This window comes from Arachis hypogaea, chromosome 6 (genome assembly GCF_003086295.3).
Source record: "Arachis hypogaea cultivar Tifrunner chromosome 6, arahy.Tifrunner.gnm2.J5K5, whole genome shotgun sequence".
NCBI classification, from domain to species: Eukaryota; Viridiplantae; Streptophyta; class Magnoliopsida; order Fabales; family Fabaceae; genus Arachis; species Arachis hypogaea.
The window spans coordinates 11,550,296-11,572,756 of NC_092041.1; the positions used below are offsets into that span (position 1 = coordinate 11,550,296).

The following is a 22,461-nucleotide window of genomic DNA, read 5'->3' on the forward strand; positions in this document are numbered from 1 at the left end:
TCATTTACTCTGAACAGTTTGATTGATTTAATTGTTAGTATCGACAATATCAAATATTCATTTTCATATGCCGGGTTACCACTAAAATGAATGACAATATGACACGGTATGTAGCTTATGAAAATTGAATCCATATATATAAAACAAGGGAAGTAGCAAAACAACGTTACTATTTGAAATCTAAAATAAATTATCACCCCTCATTGTCTGGTTTCGCGAATTTTTATAAAACATACAAATTAAAATAGAAGTCATTGGAAAAGGGGAAAAAAACCAGACAAATCTGCTGAGAGAGTAATTCTGTTCTTTCTATTATTGTGTGGAGAAATAAATTAGAGTACTTTACTGGGGAGGTCTTGAATATTGTAGATCAAGATGCCACATGATTACATGCAATAATAATTTGGTCAAAGTTTGAAGTAACGGTCATTTTTTATTTTTCACAAAATTCAGAACTCATTGTGATTTGTGGCTTTATTCCTAGACAATGCTAAGTTCCAACTACCGAGCATGTGTTTTACTTTTACAGACATGCCATTTATTTTTTAATCCTTTTCATGATAAAGGAGTCAAAGTGCCAATATGCCTACATTACAAATACAAGGCTTTTCTGTTCAGTCTTGAAAGAGTTACCATATGATACTAGGGAGGGAGATTTGAAACCAGATCAGAATTGAGTTATTGCGCAATTTGTTACACTACAAAGCCTTTAAATTTACAGTAAATTATGAGGTTAGTTAATATCACATTTATCCCTTGATTATACTACATTGGTTGGTATCTCAGTACCCCCAAAAAAATACATACATACCGTTGAGACTGTAAGAATTTGCATCTGTGTTGCGTAAATAATGATTTCTCCACAAAATCTCAAACGCATTACTCCTTAGAAACAAGTCCCCCCCCCCCCCTCTCTCTTCTCCTTTTTCTTTTCCTTTTATGCAAACTCACAATAGAAGTGAACTGTAACTTTTTTATCACTCATCCAATTATCTTATGGACTTGTGTCTATAGAGGAAATTAGATTTGGGACAGCATGTTAGCTAAGTAATAACTAATTCGAAAACAAGGGTGAGCTGAGTGCAGTGGACTCACGTGATTGACTTGGAGAAATTCGTTCCCTGGATTTTCCCTTCACGGATTCTGTACAAGTTCATGACCAATGTAAATGTTAGGCCTTACTCTCTAAATAACATGACAATACCCAAATACCATACACATGAATATTAGGAAATACAGTGTGAATCTCCATACCAAGTCTTTCTTTTACCACTGCAGCATTCTCAGCCCCAACACATCTTTGTGAATAGGAGGATATATCATGGTACATTTCGTTTGATGGTTGAATTCCTGAATCCTCCATCCATTGTAGTACCTGCATCAGAATTCGCTTAATTTTCCAGATGTGAAGTATTACAACATAAAATGTTCAGAAAAATCATACTTCACGATACTGAACAATGGGAAGTCTCCAAAGGACTAGTATAAGTCTCATTGAAGGCACTTACCACTTTGACAATGGGAGATCTTATTTATAGTGATTTCATGATTCTTATTTTGAGAAGTTTATTTTGTAGGCACTAAACTCTATGCATGCAACAAAACTAAGAATCTGTTGTTGCCTAGTTGAAAAAATGTAGAAAATCACTCTCCTATCGGAAACCAACTAAAGAATGTGCATGTCGAACCTGTTTCTATCATTGTTATTAATGCACACAACACAAAGCCATAAACACTGACAGAGCTCACCTCTAAATATTTCCTCCAGTTTCCAGAGGATAAGAGGGTTTTCAATATAACAGAATAAGTGTTGAGGTTAATATCAGCACCCGATGCCAACATCTTGTAGAATAACTGCATGCAGGAAAAATAAGCCAATATGAGAGGAAGGTAGTGAGAAAGAGATACCAATCTAGTGGGAGATCATATTTAAGGTGGTTATAACAATTATCTTGGAGAATATTAGAGATACCTTCAACATAGTTTCAATCTTTCCACTTTTTCCTAAAAATTTGAGGAAAAGGTTCAAGCATCCAGACGAAATTACAGGAAGTGAGGGCTCTATGTACTTCATGATATCAACCGCTGTCCTCCAATCATGCAATCTTTATTGCAAAATACACTTAGTTTGACAGTGATATGATAATAGGATACCATAACTGTATAAAAATATTACCACACTATAATAATGGTTAGCAATTAAAGAAGTTTAAGTAATATCCATCTATGCTCTTGTTTTCTATTCAGTCTTTCATAAAATATTATGTGCTTTAGTAGGAAAAAATAATATCAAATGCACCAAAGTTGTGGAAACTTAGAATTTCATAATAAGAACACACTTTTCAAGTTCAAGTTCAACCGACCACCGGTGATATCAAAATTTTAACATAATGTTATGGGTCTGGAAATAATATATGCTAAATAAAAATGCCAAAATGTGAGTATGTTGGATGAGGTGTGCAATTAATTCAGAATATGAAGTTCATTGAAGTGTGTTAAAACTTAAAAGAGTGAAGACCATTAGACAGGATGCACTACAGTTAGAGAGGAACATTTTAGGAAGCTTCAAGAAAGTACACAGTAAAAGAAAACTAGAAAAGTAAAAGGAATTTGAGGAGAGTGGAGATATATAGACAAATTTAAATTTGAACTTACAAGCTACAGGCAGATACCATTTCAAAATAAATGGTATCACTGAAAGGAATATCTTTTTCTCTCATACTTTCTGCAAGACTGAGGACCCTTCCTGGTTGACCACCTTTATTAAAGGCTCTCATCAGGGCAGCACATGCAATCGTATCTAGCTTGATGCCATTCACTTCCATTTCTTCAAAGAGTGCATATGCTTTTTCCCAATTCTCTGAAATTAAAATAGAGTTGAAAATTAAGACATACATTTGTTAATACAGTCCTAACATTCAGTGGTTGAAATTTATTTTACCTCCTGCATTGTATGCATCAAGCATTGCAGTATATGCCACTACATCAGGATAGCAACCAGATGATTTCATCAAGTTAAATGTGGATTCTGCTTCTATGACTTGTCCCTAAAACATTACCATATACAAGATATTAAAGAGAAGATACACAAGTCTCAAATTTTATTGATACTCGGTTGAGAGGCATTCTAAGTCCTAACAGAAGCCCTACCAGTTTGCTGTAAGCACATATGGCAGAAGAGTAGACCTCTTTGGTCAAAGGAAGTCTAAGATGCATCATTTCTTCCATGAAAACTAGAGCTTCACTATATTTTGACATATTACAACAACCACTTATCAACACAGTGCAAGTAACAGAATCAGGTTTTATATTTTTCTTCCTCATAGATTTATACAAGCCTACAGCTTTGTCATATTTCCCCACATTCATATAGGCTCCTATAGCTGAATTATAGGCAACTGTATTCAATTTAATGCCTCGCATCTCAGCTGCTGATAGGATTGTATCAATCTTCACCTTCTGACTGCACTGCCCACAGGCAGCCAAGAGAGTGCATATTGAGACAACATTTGGATAAATTCCATCTTGCTCCATCTCACGCAATATTTCAATTGCCTCCGCCAACAAACCATTAGATCCGTAGGCATCAATTAGTGCATTGTAAGTAACAATGTTAGGCTTCAATCTGTTTTTCTTTATCATTGCAAATATTTCTCTTGCTTTTTGAGGCTTTTGTGATCTTCCATAAGCATTAAGCAAAGATGTATAGGACACAATATCTGGCCGGAAACCATTTTGTTTGATCTCATTGAAAACCACAAGTGCCTCCTTGTCCATCCCGCAAGCAGCATATGCACCAATTAGTGAATTATATGAGATTGTGTTGGGTTTCAGCCCTTCTGCAAGCATCATATTAAATGCAGCCACGCAATTTTCAACTTGCCCACATGTAGAATACAAGTGTATGATGCTAGTAAAAGTTACAACATCAGGACGACAATCTGACTTATTTTTCCTCATGGAATTGAAAATATCGATGGCTTTGTCATACTGTTGAAGCTTCACAAGACAATGGATAATAATGTTAAGGGTAGTTGTGTCAGGACGAATGTGAGTTCCCTTCATTAGTTCAAAATAAGACAGAGCTTTTGAATACTGAGCCCCACTTTTAAATGCAGATAACACAATATTGTGTGTAACAAGATCAGGCCCAACTCCATTGTCTGTCATTTTCTTGCAAACATTAAGTGCTTCTTTCCAATTTCCACTAGAGCCACAGGCGTTTATCAAGTTGTTATAGGTTGACCGGCTTGGCGGAATCTGCAATAATAGAAGTGTCTGTCTGTTACAAACTAAAATTTAAGTTAAGATACAAACCATCAAAGTGCTTATTTTTAAATAAAATTTTAAGTCACAACAGCAGAGTATCTTTAAAAAGAAACCAATGCATGGCTGGTAAGATCACAAATATCCCATCATCAGGATTGATTACTCATTTCTAACCTGCTTCAAGACCCCATCGCCAACGAGTGTAAGGTAAAGTGGATGATACATAGAGCAAATAAACACTGACCAGAATGAAACCTATATGCTTCATTGGTTCACACTAACCAACTGGCACAGGGAGAGAGAAAGAGGTTTCTCATCATCAAATTAAATAAATACAACCTATGTCTACATGTAATGGAATCTCAAATCAATGCTGCAACCGAGATCACATGGAAAACTATACCTTATGGTTCTACTTCGGGAGTGGTCATCAAGAAATAAAAGATACAATATTATACGAAAAGATAAATACAAAAAGAAGGTTGTTCACAACAAGTCAGACTCACTAAAGATTGAGGGAAGAAAAATACAGAGTACACACAGCAGCTCGCAGCATGTCATCCATGATATTCATCGCCCAACGCCACTGTCCAGCTCGACCATGCGCATTGATAAGAGCATTATAAGTCTCAGCATCAGGTTTACACCTAAACAAGTAAATAAATTAACAATCAAGTACAAAACCAAACAAAACAAGGATTATCAACAACCTTCGCAAAATTAAAGTTACTAGCAAGTAAACACAAACACTTAGTCCAAGAACAATTTCTATTTGCATTCAAACCAAATGGAATAACATCTAATAAACATTGAATTCCGCCGATTTAACTCCATTGCATGGAGTACCATACCTCCATTCTTGCATCTCAAAGAACAATCCACGCGCCTGGTCAGTTCGGTTATGCCTAGCATGCAACCTAATCATCATGTTGTATATATCATTACGCGCACAGTAGTTCTTCTGGTTCTTCATCCACCGGAACACTGCGATGCAGTGTTCAATCGACCCTCTCTGCGTCAACTCCTACAAAAAGAAAAAAGAACAACACAAAAAAATCGAGAAGAAGCAGTTAAGCACGGCAAAATTGGAAACGATTCAATGAAGCGAGAAAAGAATAATACTCTAATGAGGTAAGGGAAATTCTTGCGTGCGAAGCGCCCAACCCAGCGGTTCAGTAGTCCGTCGATGTCATCGCGAGGAGTGAGGGCGAGGACCTGGTCGACGACCTCCGAGACGGTCCAGTCTCTCTGGAATCGGTCTCCGGCGACTCGGACGCGGTAGCGGCCGGGGATGTCGTCCTTCCGGAGGCCGGAGAGCCTGTCGGAGACGTCGTGCTGGCCGCGGTCGTAGTCCACGAAGCCCTGCTTTGTCTCCTCGAATGCCGTCTTACTGGATTTTTTCTTGCAAAAGATGGCGCTTTGCATGCGAGTTGACTCAGCGGCGGCGGTGCCCCCGAGTTGGTAGAGACAGTGAGGTGCGGTGGTGGTAGTGGCCATTGGCGGAAGATGCCTGAGCTGAGAAGCGGATAAAATGAGATATTTGTAAATTTGTATTTCTAGCTATAAATAATAAATGAATAATAATTAATTAAATAATTTCTAAGTTTCTTCTTCTGGTTTTTATTTTTTATTTTTTGGAGGGGGCTTGGTCTTTGCCTACGATCTCAGGCCCAACTATGTTATGGTTCTGAAACATAGAACCGTTTAATTGGGCTATATATTGGGCCTTTTGTGTTATTGGGCTCATGCTTGTCCTACGAAAAGGAACACCTTCCATTAGAAAGAGCTAATATGACGAAAAAAAAAAAAGAATTCTAAATTCTAATAATGAAGACCCCATATGATTGTCACAAAAAAAAATTAAGACCCCATATGATTGATCATTTTGAAGCTTTTTATTTTTTAAATAAAATTGAGATCAATACTGTTTTATGTGTCAATATATACTGACAACAAAAAATGATAATGCCATTTTTTTATCCACTTGTTATAATTATAGTCTAAATATCTCCAAATTCAGATTTTTTAAAATGATGATCTTCACTTAGAGAGTAAAATGAGAAATTTTATTCTTAGATTAATAAAAAAAAAATGAGCCTCGGTTTTTATTTTATTGATTCACTAGTGAAATTGCTTTATTTTACCTTTCAAAATGCAATATTCACTTTATAAATTTTATCCAAATATGCCAATAGCTTTAAAAAAAAAAAAAAGGAGCATCAAATGATGGGTCTGAAGACCGTCCAAAAAAAAATGATGGGTCTGAAGCCGAACAAACTTATTAACACATTATTAAAATAATATTTTTATTGAAAACGTTTTTGGCATTTATTAATTTAATATTTTTGTTCACCCAAAAAATAATAATAATAAATCCCTCTGAATATCTAGCTCTCCGCAATTACACCTTTCATGCCACAATTTGATTTGGTGACTTCATAAATGGTACATTCACACAGATGATCAAATTGGGAATAGTTTTTATAAGAACAAGTGCTTTGCACATTACAAATTCAATGGAAAGTGTACTCCACGAAATTTATGTAAGAGGGTAGAGGAAGGTACACATTGTCAAGGCTTGTAGCTGTCAAACCTGTTAAAATAAAATAACCCAAATAAATAGAAACTATGGAAGAAACTTGTTGGTGAAGGTTATCAATAATTTTGAAGCAGCAACAAGGGCACATGGGCACAAAATTTTCAATCACTCCCCTCCCGGTATTCCTTTGTTTATGTTTCACTTTATTGCATCTCAATGCTCGTTTCATTCTTTCATGGATTTTGCATAAAATTATTGACTTTTGATTTGTCAATATGTCCTATTAACATGGGCGGCATTAATTTAAGCAATATTATGGCTTTTACCAATTATTTATTTTTTGTTTACCAATAATATCATCACTTTAATTCTTTTGTTGCCAGTCATTTGAAGTTAATTAAAGTAGTAGTCACGGTCATAAATGTTAATCCGCATGCAAAAAAAAAAAAGTACAGGACTTTTTTAAAAATTAATTTATTATTAAAAATAAATATATAATTTTAAATCTTAAATTTAAAATATTGACTAAGAGTATAATACATAAAAAATAAAATTTATATAATTAATAGAAATTACAATACTCTTACTTAATATTAAAGATAGCCCTAAATATAATAAATTTTATGTGTTTTTGTTGGGCCAATCGTAAAGAACTTTCGACCATCGAAAAAACATAAGATGAGAAAACATCACATTCAACTCAAAATCTTAAAACGTCAAGTTAACGAGTCTCTCATCTTATAAATTTCTTGTTCTTTCTTATTTTTTTTATATAGAACTAACTTTAACACTACTCACACTTATAACACTAACAATTTGACTCTGGAATTTGAATCCTTGATGGCCTTCGATTGAAAGACTAGATGATGAGTTATGACTTATGACACCACATCCACGCAATTGAAATTGAATTTACCGATTCCTTGATCTGGCTGGTGAATTTATAATTTTGAGGGGAGTGACAAATAAATTCCTCAAAATTTATATTTTAGATAAATTAACTTTTTTTTAAAATCAATAAAATTATTTAAATAATAAATATGGATAAATTAATTTAAATTCAAATTTTTATCTTAAATTTTTATATAAATATTAATTTAAAAGTAACATATATTAATACTTTTTTAAAAATTAATTTATTCAAAATATAATTTTTTGAGAGTTTATACGTGACTTTATTCTATAATTTTATAGTGTGAGTGAAAGTCATCTTTCTTATAAAACTAACTAAAGACATACTCTGACAGTCAATTACTTTGATGTATCCATAACCCCATTATCATATGATGATGAATACATATAAATTAGTTCATGTGATTCGGAAGGGGGTAAGTAAAAAACAAGCTTAGCTTTCCAAAGGTACCGACACAAGTAGCAGGACCCTCCAGAGGCAGGGGCTGGTGTTTGAGCCACCACACACTACATATATACATTAGATTTAGACATTAGTAGTACTTTTGTACATGAAAATTAAAAATTATTGTTCATGATTCTTCACCTTATGACCATGTGTTTGTGTGTGCTTTGTTACGTGGAAGCTTCTATTGGATCTAATCTTACTACAGTTTTTGTGACACCAAGTCCCATGTACTGCATCCATATTGGGACCCCCTCTTCATTCAATGTCCTTGTCTAATTTCTATCCTACATTCATATATCAAATTATGAATATCATTTAATTAACTCCTTTCCTAAATCCATCCGAAATAGTTGTTGAAGTGAAAAAAAAAAATCTTGTTTATGCATTCAATAGAGCATAAGAAATGAAGAAGTTGAATTGTGAGCATTGGGTTAGGAAAATATTTTTGTGCACTACACATAACATAATATTATGTTCTTATTAAATTGATATTTAACTATAAAATATTATACTATAGTACATCTTTAAAATTAAAATTAAACTTAAAAATTAAAAGTGTTTATGGACTGGACAAATCGGATCAGATTTAATTAGATCTGAACTTAAAAAATCGTTGAGCCTATTTTGATTTAACTAGAAAATAATCTAAAATAGACCGAATTAAATCGAAGGAGTTGATTCGATGTAAAATTAATATATACAAATTTATAAATTTTATATACTAAAATAGTAAAATTTTAATTTTAAAAATAAATTTAACAAATATTATATTATATTTATATTAAAATAAATTATTTTAAAACAAAAATAATACTGTTAATATAAAAAAATATTAATTAAATTATAAAACTATAACATAATATTACTAATTTTACTCTAAAATATATTTTTAATTATAGAAAACAACTCTATTCTAGATCAGCTAATTGAAGCATAACTCGAACTCGACTCAAAAAAAAAATTCAAATCCAATAAAATATATCTTAAATTCCAACAAGGTTTTAAGCCTCACCAAAGCTTGAATACCCCTACTAAAATCTCTAATGGCTTCATCATAGGACTAGTAACTACTTTCAATGTTAAGTCGATGCCATTTCTACGTTCAACCTATAATTTCGGTGTCAATATCTTAATGATATACAATCATGCAATGAAGATTTTTCAATTCACTCTTTGGGTAGTAGCTTTTTTGGTAGATACCATATATTTAGAGTGGATTTGATCTTGTTGTTGAGATGTTTTTTTTTTTTTTGAAGTTCTTGTGTGACATATTAATTAGCATCCTTGGCATGGGTAATTAGATTCTAGCTAGAACAATGTTTTAGGAATATTATTATTCATATAGTGATCAAGTTAATATTTAGAGCTTGAAGCACATAATTAAACTAAATATTCTATTCGTAACTTTACTTCATGTACGTGTTTCTTTAATTTGTGGATACAAAAGTGTATAAAAACTAATAGAGCTTTCATAATACTCTGTAGTTAAGAAAGTAAATTCGGTATTGAATAGCATTAGAATTAAGTTGGACTTAGCTTACATAAATTTAATTTGGTTTGAAATTATCACTGTACGATATACTTAAATATATGCCTAACTATGTGCAATTCTGTCGGCAGAAACATTTTTTTTTTAATTTTTATTTTCATTTTTTCTCTTTTAGCTGTTAACTTTGAATCTTTGGCTGTCCAATACGACGCCGTTTTCATGATATCCAGGTGTGAATGTATGGTGCAGACTGCACACTCACCGAACACGTGTACATGTGTCATTTTTTACTGGTTCATCAATTATTAATATAAAAAAGTGAAAACTCACTCGACTTAACGTGAAATTGATAGTTGAGAACCGTTAAATAATTTGACTGATTTGACTAAATTTTTATCTAATAACTTTCAATTATCAATTTCATATGAAGTCGATTTCATCTGAATTTTTACTATATAATAAAATACCTCTACTATATATCATGTACATTATTGTTTTCGAGAGTTTAAGATTTAAGTTTTTTTTTTGTGACAGTTTAAGATTAAGTTGATATTTGATCTTCTCACTTATTTTTATTTTAACGTATAATATTATTTTAAAGTAAATATAAATATTGAATTTAAAAATTCACAATTATTATCGCCCAGATTTTCTGAATATCGATGAATAATTATTGCGGAGAGTATATAACGAACACAAATTAAGAAATCATTCACGCATGTAACAGTTTAATTTTATGTAATTTCCTTCGATATCGTATTATCATAAGTCATAACAATTATATCCCAGTGGTATTTATTATTTAACATTATATTAATCAGTAGTTACTTAATATAATGCAACCAATAATGGAACTATATAATTATTGTATGTGATATTCCTCGTGGAAATAATTATGTGATATTGATTTGCAATGAATCTAATCATAGAATTCAAGAGAAGAAAGAAGGGGGAGGGGGATGAAGAAATAAATCAGAGAAGACTTGAGAATCTTAAGATCCTGTCCCAGTCTGACTGCTCTTTTCTTTAAAATTCCAAATCAATAATAGGAAAAAGAAAAACATTTTCCGATTATTTTAATAGATACATAACAATATTTTAGAAAGGGGAATGTTATTTATAAGCCTAAAATTTACATCTATTATAACAATTTGGAAAACAACAATAGAGAAAAAGGACAATGAATGTGTTTTATATAAGAAAGGGAAAAAATGATAAAGAAAAAAAATACTACATAACTAATAAATTTATTATTTTTATTATTATCTGACTATTTTAAAAAAAATAATTAATAAATATAAATTTGTTATATATTTAAATCAATACTAATAAATTTACTTTTTTTTCTGTCAAAAATATTGGTATTATAATAAATTTTTCTTGAACTAAGTTGAGTATGATTAACTCATTAGTCTGTTTAAGTAAATGTCAAAAATTTGAATCTATCTTATAAATGTAGCTATTTATTAATTAACGAGAAACTCTTAAATGAAGTTCTGATTTGGGAGGTATTTCAGATTGAGGGAATAAAAATAAAAATAGTTTTCTACCCTTAAATATAATATCTTAGTGGTATAATATCATCAAAATATTTATTATTATATTAATTAATATTTATTATTTTTTGAATTCAATTATTGACATTTAATTACAGAAAAATACTAGAAATTAATAAAATTTAACTTTTTTTAATCTAATTTTTTTAATTTAGTAATCTAACAACTTAACTTATTTTATTTCATATTCTAAATATTAATAGTTTATTGATAGCAAAAAATAATAAATTCTCATAACATTCCTCTTTAGTTACATGTTCATGTTAAATTTGTTGGATAATAAATTATGAGAAAATCTTTTAAAAAATAACTATTTCAAATTTCACATAGTTGGGTTTTTTTAATTCTCCTATTATTTCTCTATTAAAAAAAGAAACCCAAAATAATATGGGGAAATGCTATAACAATGAAAAAAAAAAAAAAAAACAGTAACTGCATATACTAATCTATTGAGCATCCACCACTTTCTGAAGCTCACATACACAGCACTCACTATCACCAATTCACCATCACCATCGCCCACTCACCACTAACCAGCAAAACAAAAAAAAAAAACTTCCCACACTCTCTCACACACAAACAAAACACAGTCACACCCCCGTTTTCCCATATGGGGCTCCTTTCAATGGCAATGGCAAAGGCAAAGGCAAAAGCCACAGGCACCACCACCCACACCACCGACATGGGTCTTCTCTTAGTCTTCTTCCCTCAGAACCACAATGCCCCTAACACAAACTCCACCTTCAAGAGAACCAACTCTAACAACCTTATTCTCTCCAAGACCCAATCAACTATCTCCATATGTGCACTCCTCTTCTTCCTTACTCTCCTTCTCTTCACACTCTCCACATTTGAACCCACTAACACACTTCATCATAACAACAACCAACCAACTAAACTCGCCCAATCTAAAACCCAAAACCACAATAATTGGTTTTTACCAAAGCGCTTCTGGCCAAACACGCCCTTCAAATCACAACATTCACATTATTCTCCCTCCAAGGCACTTCAGAGAATGGGCACCTTATACCGTAGAGGAACAAGAGCAATGACCGATCTAGTTATCTGCCACGTGGCCGACGAAACCACCGTCCACGAATTCCGTTATTTTCTCAGATTAATCCACCGCTCAGGACTCACTGCAAGAACCGACGTCGTTTTTCTCTTCGCTTCTGGTTCTCTCTCCTCCTCCTTCGCGCCGGTTATTCGCGAAGAGAACGAAGCTTTCTCCTCGCTTGTTGAGCTGCACTCTGAGTTGAACTCGACTCGATGGAGCCAGTTACCTGAGTCAACGTTCGATGTGACTCGCTTCTTTGTTAGGGTTGGGAAGAAGGGAGAGGAGATCGCGGAACCGCTATGGGGGAAGAAAACAAGGATCAATACGAGTGACGGTGAGTCGAGTCGCCGCGGCGGCGGTGGCGAGGTGATGCTGAGTTACGGATCGGTGCTGAGTTTCGACGCGGCGGAGCTTGACCCGGAGAACTCGCTCGCAGGGTTTCTGGACCGAGTTCCGCTCAGTCTACGGCGGTGGGCGTGTTACCCTATGCTGCTTGGCCGAGTCAGACACAATTTCAAGCACGTGATGCTCGTGGACGTGAAGAACGCGGCGGTGGTGAATGACCCGCTCGGCCGAGTCAGGAATCGGAAGTCGGAGTCGGTTTTTCTGTTTGTGAAGCACGGGAAGAAGAATAACGACGCGACTCGGACGAGTCAGCGCCCGGTCAACCCGGCTGTCGTGATGGGCGGCGCTCGCGGCGTCCGGCGGTTGGCAAATGCGGTTGTGGTGGAGATCGTGCGGGCAGCGATGCAGCAAAGGAAGAGGAAGAATTCAGTGTCCGAGTCAGCGATACTGAGTCAACTCACCGGCGGGAACGAGTTCATGTTGAAGGCGAAAGGCGTTGAGTTAATGGAGCCGAGCGAGTCGATCCCTGATGCGAGTCAACTCAGTGGGCGAAACTCGAGCGCGTCGCTTTCAGATTATGCAATAATTCAACGCGGGACAACGAGTAATCATGATTTAATTAGTTCTGTTATTAAAAAGCAAATTTGTTCTTCTGTGGTTGATTCTTCTGTCTATAGAGATTGTTAGCAATTACTTAGCTTAAAAAAAATAAAAAAATAAAACACTTAGTGCACACACAAATTTTCACATTGTTGTTGTCATTAGAATTATTAATTGTTTTTTTTTTTTGGTTGGTCATAAAAGGTTCTCAGTCTAGCACTGTGATTATCAGTTTTGTTCTCAGTTAGTTGTACATATTTTTCATGTTAATTATATTTTTGTATTCTTTTATGTAAAAGCTAAATGGACTTTAGTTTTTTCATAGTGAATAAAATGAGATTTTGACCCTGCATGCAATGTTCTAGTGTTATATATATAGTCCATATTATTATGATGAATAATATATTTTTGTCATGCATGGTCTAATATAAGCAGAGCATGCTATAAATTTTCTGCCAATACCCATTTAAAATATACTTTGATTTTGGACCTTTGTTTTCGCATTTCCATCAAAATATATTTTATATCAAATTGACAGTACTAAGCCTAGCAGCCATTTAAATATTTCATTTAAATATTCTGGTTTTAGACCTTGGTTTAAGCAGTAAGCACCTTCCATTGTAAGGAAACTGCTTCTTCAGACCAATTGTTTATAAAATATTTGAAGTTTATATAAGTGAATCTTATTAGCAAAGAGCCCATATTTTTTAACACTGCTATTCTGTTCCAAAATTATTCATGTGAATATTTTTTATGTTTTATTCAGCCTACAAATTAACCTCTTTTCTAAACAGGATAACTTAGAAATTAAATAATTAAAAAATATTATGCATAACATTACTTAATCTCATATTAATCTAATTAATTTACTCAAATTAAAAAGAAAGAAAAAGGGATTATAGGAGAAAAAAAAGAAAAAAAAAAGAAAGTGAAGTTTTCAATGGGGGGTGAGTATGTAAAAGAAGGAGCTGTAGAAGGCATTGATTAGGGCATGTGCTTGTGATCTTTTTGGCTCCAACAATGTACGCGTTTGCAATAAATAAATAAATAAATATTTATAAAAGAAAGCTTATAAGCAAAATCGATTTATTTAATGAGAAATTCCAGCAGCACCTTCCAAAAGGAGATAGGGGCACCAAAACGTGCTTATTACGATGCTTTTGCCTTTTGTTTTGTGTTTCATTCTGCTTTTACTTCGTGCGGCGTTAAAGCAGTTATTTTCGGGTATGGTTTAATTCTTGATCTAATCTTAATTAATTAACTTCTAATTGGAAATTAGTAATAATTAATTGAGGAATCAATGAAAGAGGAAAGGTGACAAGTGTGCGTTCTAAAATATAGGATTGTAGGTTATCGACTGTTGTTGTTACTCCCAAAATCTGAAACTTTCTCTCGTGCTGTAAGGCTGCCAAAGTGAAATGCCCCCCATTTACTCATTCATTGACTTTTCTAATATTTATGTTACAATAATTTCATTTTTATCTTTTTTCGTATTCTTCTTGCTAGCTAATTAATTATTTTGAATAATATTATTAATTTTGGTGGGTAGACACAGATTTAATATGTAACTATCATAATTTAAATATGGTAAATATTATGATACCTAAAAGGTGGTATTTATTTACTAAAAAAAGTTAAAAATTAATATTTAATTTAAAAAATATAAAAATAAATTATTTTTAAAAATTTAAAATTTATCACAAAAAATAAGTTGGACAAAAGTTAGATAATAATTAATAGATATTATAAATTTTTTTTAAATATATGTGAATCTTTATTTATGTTATTAAAAGTTGGTCATATAAGTCTAGACTCTCTCCAAGTTGCTAAGGTTGTTTTCAATAATTAAATATTTTAGGACAAAAAATATAGAGATAATAATAAAAATATGTTAAATACTTTTTTATTTATTTATATTATAATAAAAATATTTTTAACTGTAACAATTTATCTGAATAAATGTCTCTCACTTTTCCAAATCCCATTTAATATTTTTATGGTTATATCTTACATCAAGATGGATGTTACAATAACAATCAACAACATCAAAATTTTGTCTCCCCAAGTAAAATGGTTACATAGATCTAATAATGTCATTAAATTCTATCTTATATTATGTTTACAGAGAAATTGTTTATATGTAAATTTGTTTGACTAATTTATGGATAATTTTCTTAAATTTTTATCTGCTTTTCATCTCTTGTCTATTTTTCATCTTGTTCCTCCTAAGTGAGTGTTCTGTCGGTCTTCTTCTCACATGTCTAAACCACCTGAGATGCAATTCTACCATCTTTTTTATAATAGGTGCTACTCCAACTCTCTCTCTCTCTTATTTTCGTTCCTTATTATATCCAATCGAGTATGACCACTCATTCATCTCAACATCTTTATATATGTCACACTTAACTTATGTTCGTGCTCCTCTTTGTCCGTCCAACACTCTGTACCATAAAGCATAGCTGATCTGATAGCAGTGCGAGATAATTTATCTTTAAGTTTTTAAGACACTTTTTCGTCACATATAAGACCAGACGCACTCCGCCATTTTGACTAACCTGCTTGGATCCTATGATTTACATTTTTTTCAATCTCTCCATTATCCTATATGATGCAACAAAGATACTTAAAACTTTTAACTTTTCGTAGGATGTTTTATCCAATCATCATCTCTGTATTAGAGTTTCTCTTTCGGTGGCCGAACTTACATTTCATATATTCTGTCTTACTATGGCATATGCGCAGACCATACACTTCTAGAGCTTCACTCCATAAATTCAACTTCTTATTTAGGTCTTTTCTTGACTTTCTCATAAGAATGATATCATTGATAAAAAACATGCACCATAACACAGACTCTTAAATATAATATGCTCTATGAATATTTCTAAACTAATATAAAAATGTATTGATTTAAAGATGATCCCTAATATAATCTTATACCAATAAAAAATTCTTCTATCACACCACCTTAAATTTTCACATTAATTATTATAATCTCATCATATATGTCTTTAATTACACGAATATATACGACTCTTACTCAATTTCTTTCAAAAAAAAAAAAAAAAACTTTCTTCCCTCTTTTTTAATTTCACAGCAGACCAGATGTCCATTATATTAGGTTTTGTTACTAGTCTATTCCCTGTATCTTTGTTCTTGTTTTTTACGTGCCAAATTATTTATTTGATCATTGACACATACACACACACTCATACATATATAGTTTTTCATTTCTTGTTTTTCTTTCTACTTTAATTACTTTGATGAAGACCTTAGCTTGTTCTCAATAATTCAGGAAAATGAACTTTAGTTTCTCTCACCTCGAATAGTAATAAAAATAATAAGTAAACCACATATTAATAAACCTTCAACGTTTGATAGATTATTTTAATTATTTGATATCTTTAAATTGTTTCATTTATAGGATTAACTACATTTTTGTTCTTTACAATATATATTTTAAACAATGTAGTAAAAGATGAATTAACACACACAAACTCTCTCTCTCTCTCTCTCTCTCTCTCTCTCTATATATATATATATATATATATATATATATATAATTTGCAATGCCCATTTATACATTTTAGTGCATCAACATGTCTATTAACAAATTTTTATAATAATAATAATAATAATAATAATAATAATAATAATAATAATGTTATACTTGTAAATTTCCAAATTAGCCAGATGGCTTGATGTGAAATATATAGAAAGGAAAACGATTGCCATGTGTATATTGGTCAAAATATTTGTTACTTTGGATACTTACCAAAATGAACATTTATTTTTTTTATTGTTTTTATCCACGGTGGAGGCCGGGTAGTCACCGACGCAAATAATGGGTCCCTTGTGTTGAACCACAATTCCCTCAAATGAAGACAATTTTTGTGCGTCCACTCACTTCATAAAATTAAGTTTAATGATTGTTTTAAAATATGATAATACAAATAAATGGTTAATTATAAAATAAGTTTAATGTTTTAACTTTTTAATTTTATCGATAATAAAGTGCTAATATTTTGATCATATCTTTTTTGCTTTCTAAGTTGGATGCTAATTCATATCATCACTTGAAGGCTGATGAGGCTCATTGTTAGTGGAAAAGGGATCGATTCCTACCACTGCCCTACTTTCTCTTTGAAATAAAAAAAAGTGTATGGTCATAAAGTGTTTGAGCTTGCAAATTAGATTATATCTTGAGAGTTTGGATACTAGATTTCAGAAACGAATAAAATGATGAGTTTTTATAAAAATATTATAGTCCGATCTAAAATTTTAATAGCGATGAGGCGAACAACATCAATAAGAAGATGTCAGACAAAGTGATAATCAATACTAATTGATCTTATTATATTAGCATAGTAGGATGTGTATACAAGGTCATATCGAAAATGTTGGTGAGGAGAATGAGGTGGGTTATGCCTAGTTTAGTTAGGAAGACTCAATACTTTTGTGAAGAGAAAGAAGATATATGACGGGATTTTGATTGCGTGTGAAACAGTTACGGTAGCTGAAGATGAGAAAGATGAGATTGGCGATTATTCAGTTATATTTCCAAAAAGCTTATGATAGAGTTAAAGTGGAAGTTTGTGGATATTGTACTTCAGAAGATGGGTTTTAGCCAAAGATGGAGAGGATGGATCAAGAGTTGTGTTTGCATGGCGTCTATGTCGATTCTGATAAATGGTTCACCATCTAAATCTTTTAAGATGGAACGGGGCTTAAGACAAGGTGATCATCTTTTTCCATTCTTATTTGTTCTTTTTGTTGATGTTCTTCATAAGATGGTGGGGGAGGCAGTTAGATATGGAAGGATATCTCCTCTGTTGTTGGAAAGGACAATATTGAGTTATCTCATTTGCAATTCGCGGATGACACCATATTGTTCTGTCTTCAGGAAGAAGAGACTATTAGAAACTACAAGAAACTTTTGCGGTGTTTTGAGCTAATGTCTGGAATGAGTATTAACTTCGATAAATCTAGTTTGATCCCAGTCAATTGCAAACTAGAGTGGTCACAAAGGATGTATAGATTGTTGGGATATAAAGAAGCTTCGCTATCAGTCAAATATTTGAGAATTTCGTTGGGTGTGAATTCGAGATTGGTCAAGACATGAAAATCAATTATAGACAAAGTAGAGGAGAAACTCAACTTATAAAAAGGCAAAACACTTAATAAAGCTGGTAAGCTAATCCTTATTAAATCTGTACTCAATAGTCTGTCGGTATACTACTTAAGCTTATATAGGATGCTCAGAGTAGTAACAAAAAAGTTGATATCTTTGCAGAAGAAATTCCTGTGAAGTAATGAGGATGGCAAGCATGGGATACCGTTGGTGAGGTAGGAAATAATGCAAGTTCCAAAATGGTTAGGAGGTTTGGGAGTAGGTGATGCAGTGATTCAAAATACAATGTTATTGTTTAAGTGGTGGTGGTGATTCTCAAAGGAAGAATGTCCATTATGAAAGAAAATTGTGTGCTCTTGTAATGACTTGAACTCTAATGTCCTACTGTCTTGTCAGCCTATATCTAAAATAAGAAGTTCATGGAGGAATATCTGTCAGCTATAGATAAAAGAGAAACAGGTAAGAGATAAGATGGTTAGTGGGTTGCTGTTGAAGGCAGGAGATGGAAGAATAATTTAGTTATAGGAGGATAATTGGTTACCATGTGGTGTGTTGAATGACATTTTTTCAAGGCTTTTCACGATTTCAAAACAAATTGGATCTGTTATAGGGGATTGTGGGTTCTGAGATGGGGTTGAGTGGATTTAGAATTTTTATTAGAGAAGAACTCTATTTCAATGGGAGTTGGAATTAGTTAACCAACTTCATGAGTTATACAATTTGTCAGATTAATAAATGATAGAGAGGACATAATAGTATGAAAATTTGATAGGTCAAGCGTTTATTTTACTAACTCATTTGTGCAGGTATTGCAGGCGAAAACACTCCCAGAAAACATTACAAGTTGTAGTTTCACTAGTTCTATTTGGAGGGGGCTGGCACCACCAAGAGTTAAGTTATTCACCTAGTTTGTACTAATTAGAAGACTCTGAAGGTTGTAGTAGGCTTAGAGAAGGGGGAGGGGGTTGAATCTATGCCTTTCTTTTATGTTACTAAAGTAACCATTTAAAACAAACTTTTAATTCTGATTCTGTTTGAACTCAACAGCAGAAAATTTATGAGACAATTTATTTTTGTCTCATGAATATTAGAAAACAGAACAGAGCAGAGAAGATAAAAGTTGACACAATCATGTATCCTGGTTCAGTTGCCTTGTGCAATGCAACCTACATCCAGTCTCCACCACAACAGTGGTAGAATTTCCACTATAGTTAAAGTATTACATACACCAATTCCACAGGATTGACACAATTCTTTCACACTCAAGTTCTAACCTAACTTGACTTGATTATGCTAATACCTAACTCTTCCTCTTAGTGCTAACACAACTAAGAAAGGGATACCTTAATGGTACAAGATACAAGACACTTAATCATCCTAAAAAAATCTGAAATAACTCTAGGATTTTCTCTCAAGTGTATCACTCAGCCTCTTTCCACTCATTGGCTTTTACTTGAGCCCTCTCATTATGCCTTTTCACTCAAAAAATTACAAAAAGATAAACATTGAAAAGTAAATTACAATCTGTAAAACATGAAGGAGATTGACTCATCAACAACCTCTTTGCTATGTGATAAACTAGATTTGCATGTCTCTGATTCAGTTTTTCATTTTGGCGAAATGCTTCTTTCCCATGTATCCCAATATGGAGTAGCAAAGAGTTGAAGATGAAGAGAAGAAAAAGAGATACATGTAGAAGGAAATAAAACCACCTTTAGCTTCTGACCTCTTCTTGATACAGATTGATGTGGGTGATTAGACTTCTACCATTTGCTTAACCTTCTCTTTCTTGCTTCTTTGGTGAATAGCTTAGGGAAGAAGCTCTCTCTCACTTTTTTGATTTTTTGACCAAAATACAAAAGTGAACATTGCTTTTGGTGTGAGAGCAAATTGGAGGGACCAGCTTGGAGTTATGGAAACAGGCTTTGATCGGATTTAAATCAAGTTCAGCCCTTTGGTTCCTTGCTTTGTTTTCTTCAGGCTTTTATTGGTTTGTAGCCCGCCAGCCTTGTTTTTGTTTTCATTCACTTTGGGCTGCTGCAACAATGTGTTTTAGCCTGCAACATTAATTATGAATAATCAACACTAATTATTTAATTTGCTTAATAAATAATATTTGTCATCATTAATTAATTTAGTTAATTCTTAACTCAACATAGTCAATACTAAGGACAGATTGAAGAGATTTAGTATTATTGATCAAAGTGATAATCTTTGTGTTTTATGTAAAAAAACATAATGAGAATGGTTTTTACTTGTTTTTGAGATGTGAGTTTACTTGACAGGTGTGGTGTGCTTGATTGGATGCCTATAATAAACTAGAGTAATGCTACATATATACCAAAATCAACCACCAAAGTCAGCCACCAGTATAAAATATATGTTAGAATACAAATACATATTGAAAATAAATTAAACCATATATGTATTTATACATAAATACATTGGTGGCTGATTTTAGTGGTTGATTTTGATGTACAAATAGCATTTTTGAATAGGACTCTGCTAGGGAGACAATGAAGAATCTTGACAATCTGTACAATAAGTTTTAAATTTGGCCTAATACAGAGAAAAAAAGAAACCAAATAATTATTTCAAAAAATTAACCATCCCAATCCTAATTTACTAATAGAATATATCCAAACACCCTCTCCCCCCCAACGTCTACTACCCCATCCTCATCAATCATCCCACCTCTCTGGCGTTAGAAGCTCCCTCACCGGCCATCAAACAACTATCCACGTAGTTATTAAAATAATCATCCAACTACCTAGTGAAATGACCATCCAGAATTTGTTAATTGTATATACTTAAATTGAATCAAACAAAATAATTATCTAATTAAAAATTAAAAATAACCATCTACATACCTAGTGAATTGAACATCCAGCATCTAAATTCGTTTGTTGATGTATATACCTTAAAGACGTAAGGGAAGGAAAAGTTGGCCGCGCAAGACAGGGCATTTTTTAAGTGGGATACATTTGCATGTACAAAAACAGGAGCATCATTGACTAAACAAATTGCTTGCACAATTATTGTTGTGTTATCCTATGTTGATATTGGAACTATACTTATATAAGGAGAGGCGACGTCGTTGAAGGCGGCGGCCATGGCGGTCTTGGGCTTCGCGACGGACGTAACGTGTGTGAATGGAGTGTCTCCATTTACGATTTTGCGATGCGTGATGGACGTATGAAAACAACACACTTGTGTGTCCCCTATACGCCGCAAATGACAACGTTGAGAGGGAGAAACTGTCGGCGCGGGGGAGGGGCTGCACGACTGCCGCGATGCGAGACTGCGGGAACAACGCAAATTGTGGGACGGTGTTGCTGGCGTTCGTGGTGCGCTGGCGTGAGCTATGAGCGACGGCGGCTGGTGTCTGTGACGGCGCAACACCGGTGAGAGAGGAAGAGACTGGACGGGAAGGAGGCTATTTTTGGGGGAGAAGGTAGTCACATCAAACAGGGAGAAGGAGGCTATTTTTGGGGTTTACATAACTGTTGCAAATCCTTATTTATTTTGAATTCAAATTGGTAATTATTAAAATTAATTATTTATTTATCATTTGATATTAATTTCAATTTTACTCCTATTGTACACATTGTACACTAAATTTATTGTCTTCCCATACTTTTTCTTTTGAATAAACTATGGTCAGCTCTAAGAACAATCAAACAACACTTTGAGAGTTGGACTGAAACATCTATAAAAAATGAAGAACGTAATAGGCGGTTGATTGTTTTTTTTTTTTGCTATCATCTCGAAAATTATCAACAAGTCGATTAGAAGTTTCAAAAGGTGGACTGATCTTAATCTTTAGTTGCTGATGACAATGTTAAAAATGACTTTGAATTAATTTGTATTTGTTTAACTAGTGACTTTGTGTACTCTAGTTGCTCTATTGTGTTGAGTTTTTTTCTTAAAAAAATTTTTAAACCCCAAAAAATATTAATTTGATATTTTATAAAAAAGATTGTTATAACTATAATAGATTTGATTATTTTTGTAGTCGATCATTTAGTTAAAAAAATTATGTGAATTAATATATATAAATATGTATAAATATATAATAATTGATTTTGTAATTATCTTTTAATGTACATAAATAT

General features: G+C 32.8%; 2 protein-coding genes across 2 annotated transcripts; one reads left to right on the forward strand and one right to left on the reverse strand.

Annotated features, from left to right (window-relative positions):
- Nucleotides 1-655: 655 nt before the first annotated feature.
- LOC112696020 (pentatricopeptide repeat-containing protein At2g41720) lies at nt 656-5,827 on the reverse strand. The gene is made up of 10 exons (XM_025748598.3): nt 5,392-5,827; nt 5,121-5,293; nt 4,811-4,916; nt 3,151-4,260; nt 2,942-3,047; nt 2,656-2,860; nt 1,973-2,105; nt 1,750-1,854; nt 1,255-1,375; nt 656-1,143 (listed from the first exon to the last, which is right to left on the reverse strand). Exons 1-10 carry the CDS (start codon nt 5,764-5,766, stop codon nt 1,055-1,057), a joined length of 2,523 nt encoding a protein of 840 aa, XP_025604383.1. The 5' UTR covers nt 5,767-5,827; the 3' UTR covers nt 656-1,054.
- Nucleotides 5,828-11,608: 5,781 nt separating this feature from the next.
- On the forward strand, nt 11,609-13,567 carry LOC112696021 (uncharacterized). Its single transcript, XM_025748599.3, has one exon. It carries the CDS (start codon nt 11,824-11,826, stop codon nt 13,300-13,302), a length of 1,479 nt encoding a protein of 492 aa, XP_025604384.1. The 5' UTR covers nt 11,609-11,823; the 3' UTR covers nt 13,303-13,567.
- Nucleotides 13,568-22,461: the final 8,894 nt, after the last annotated feature.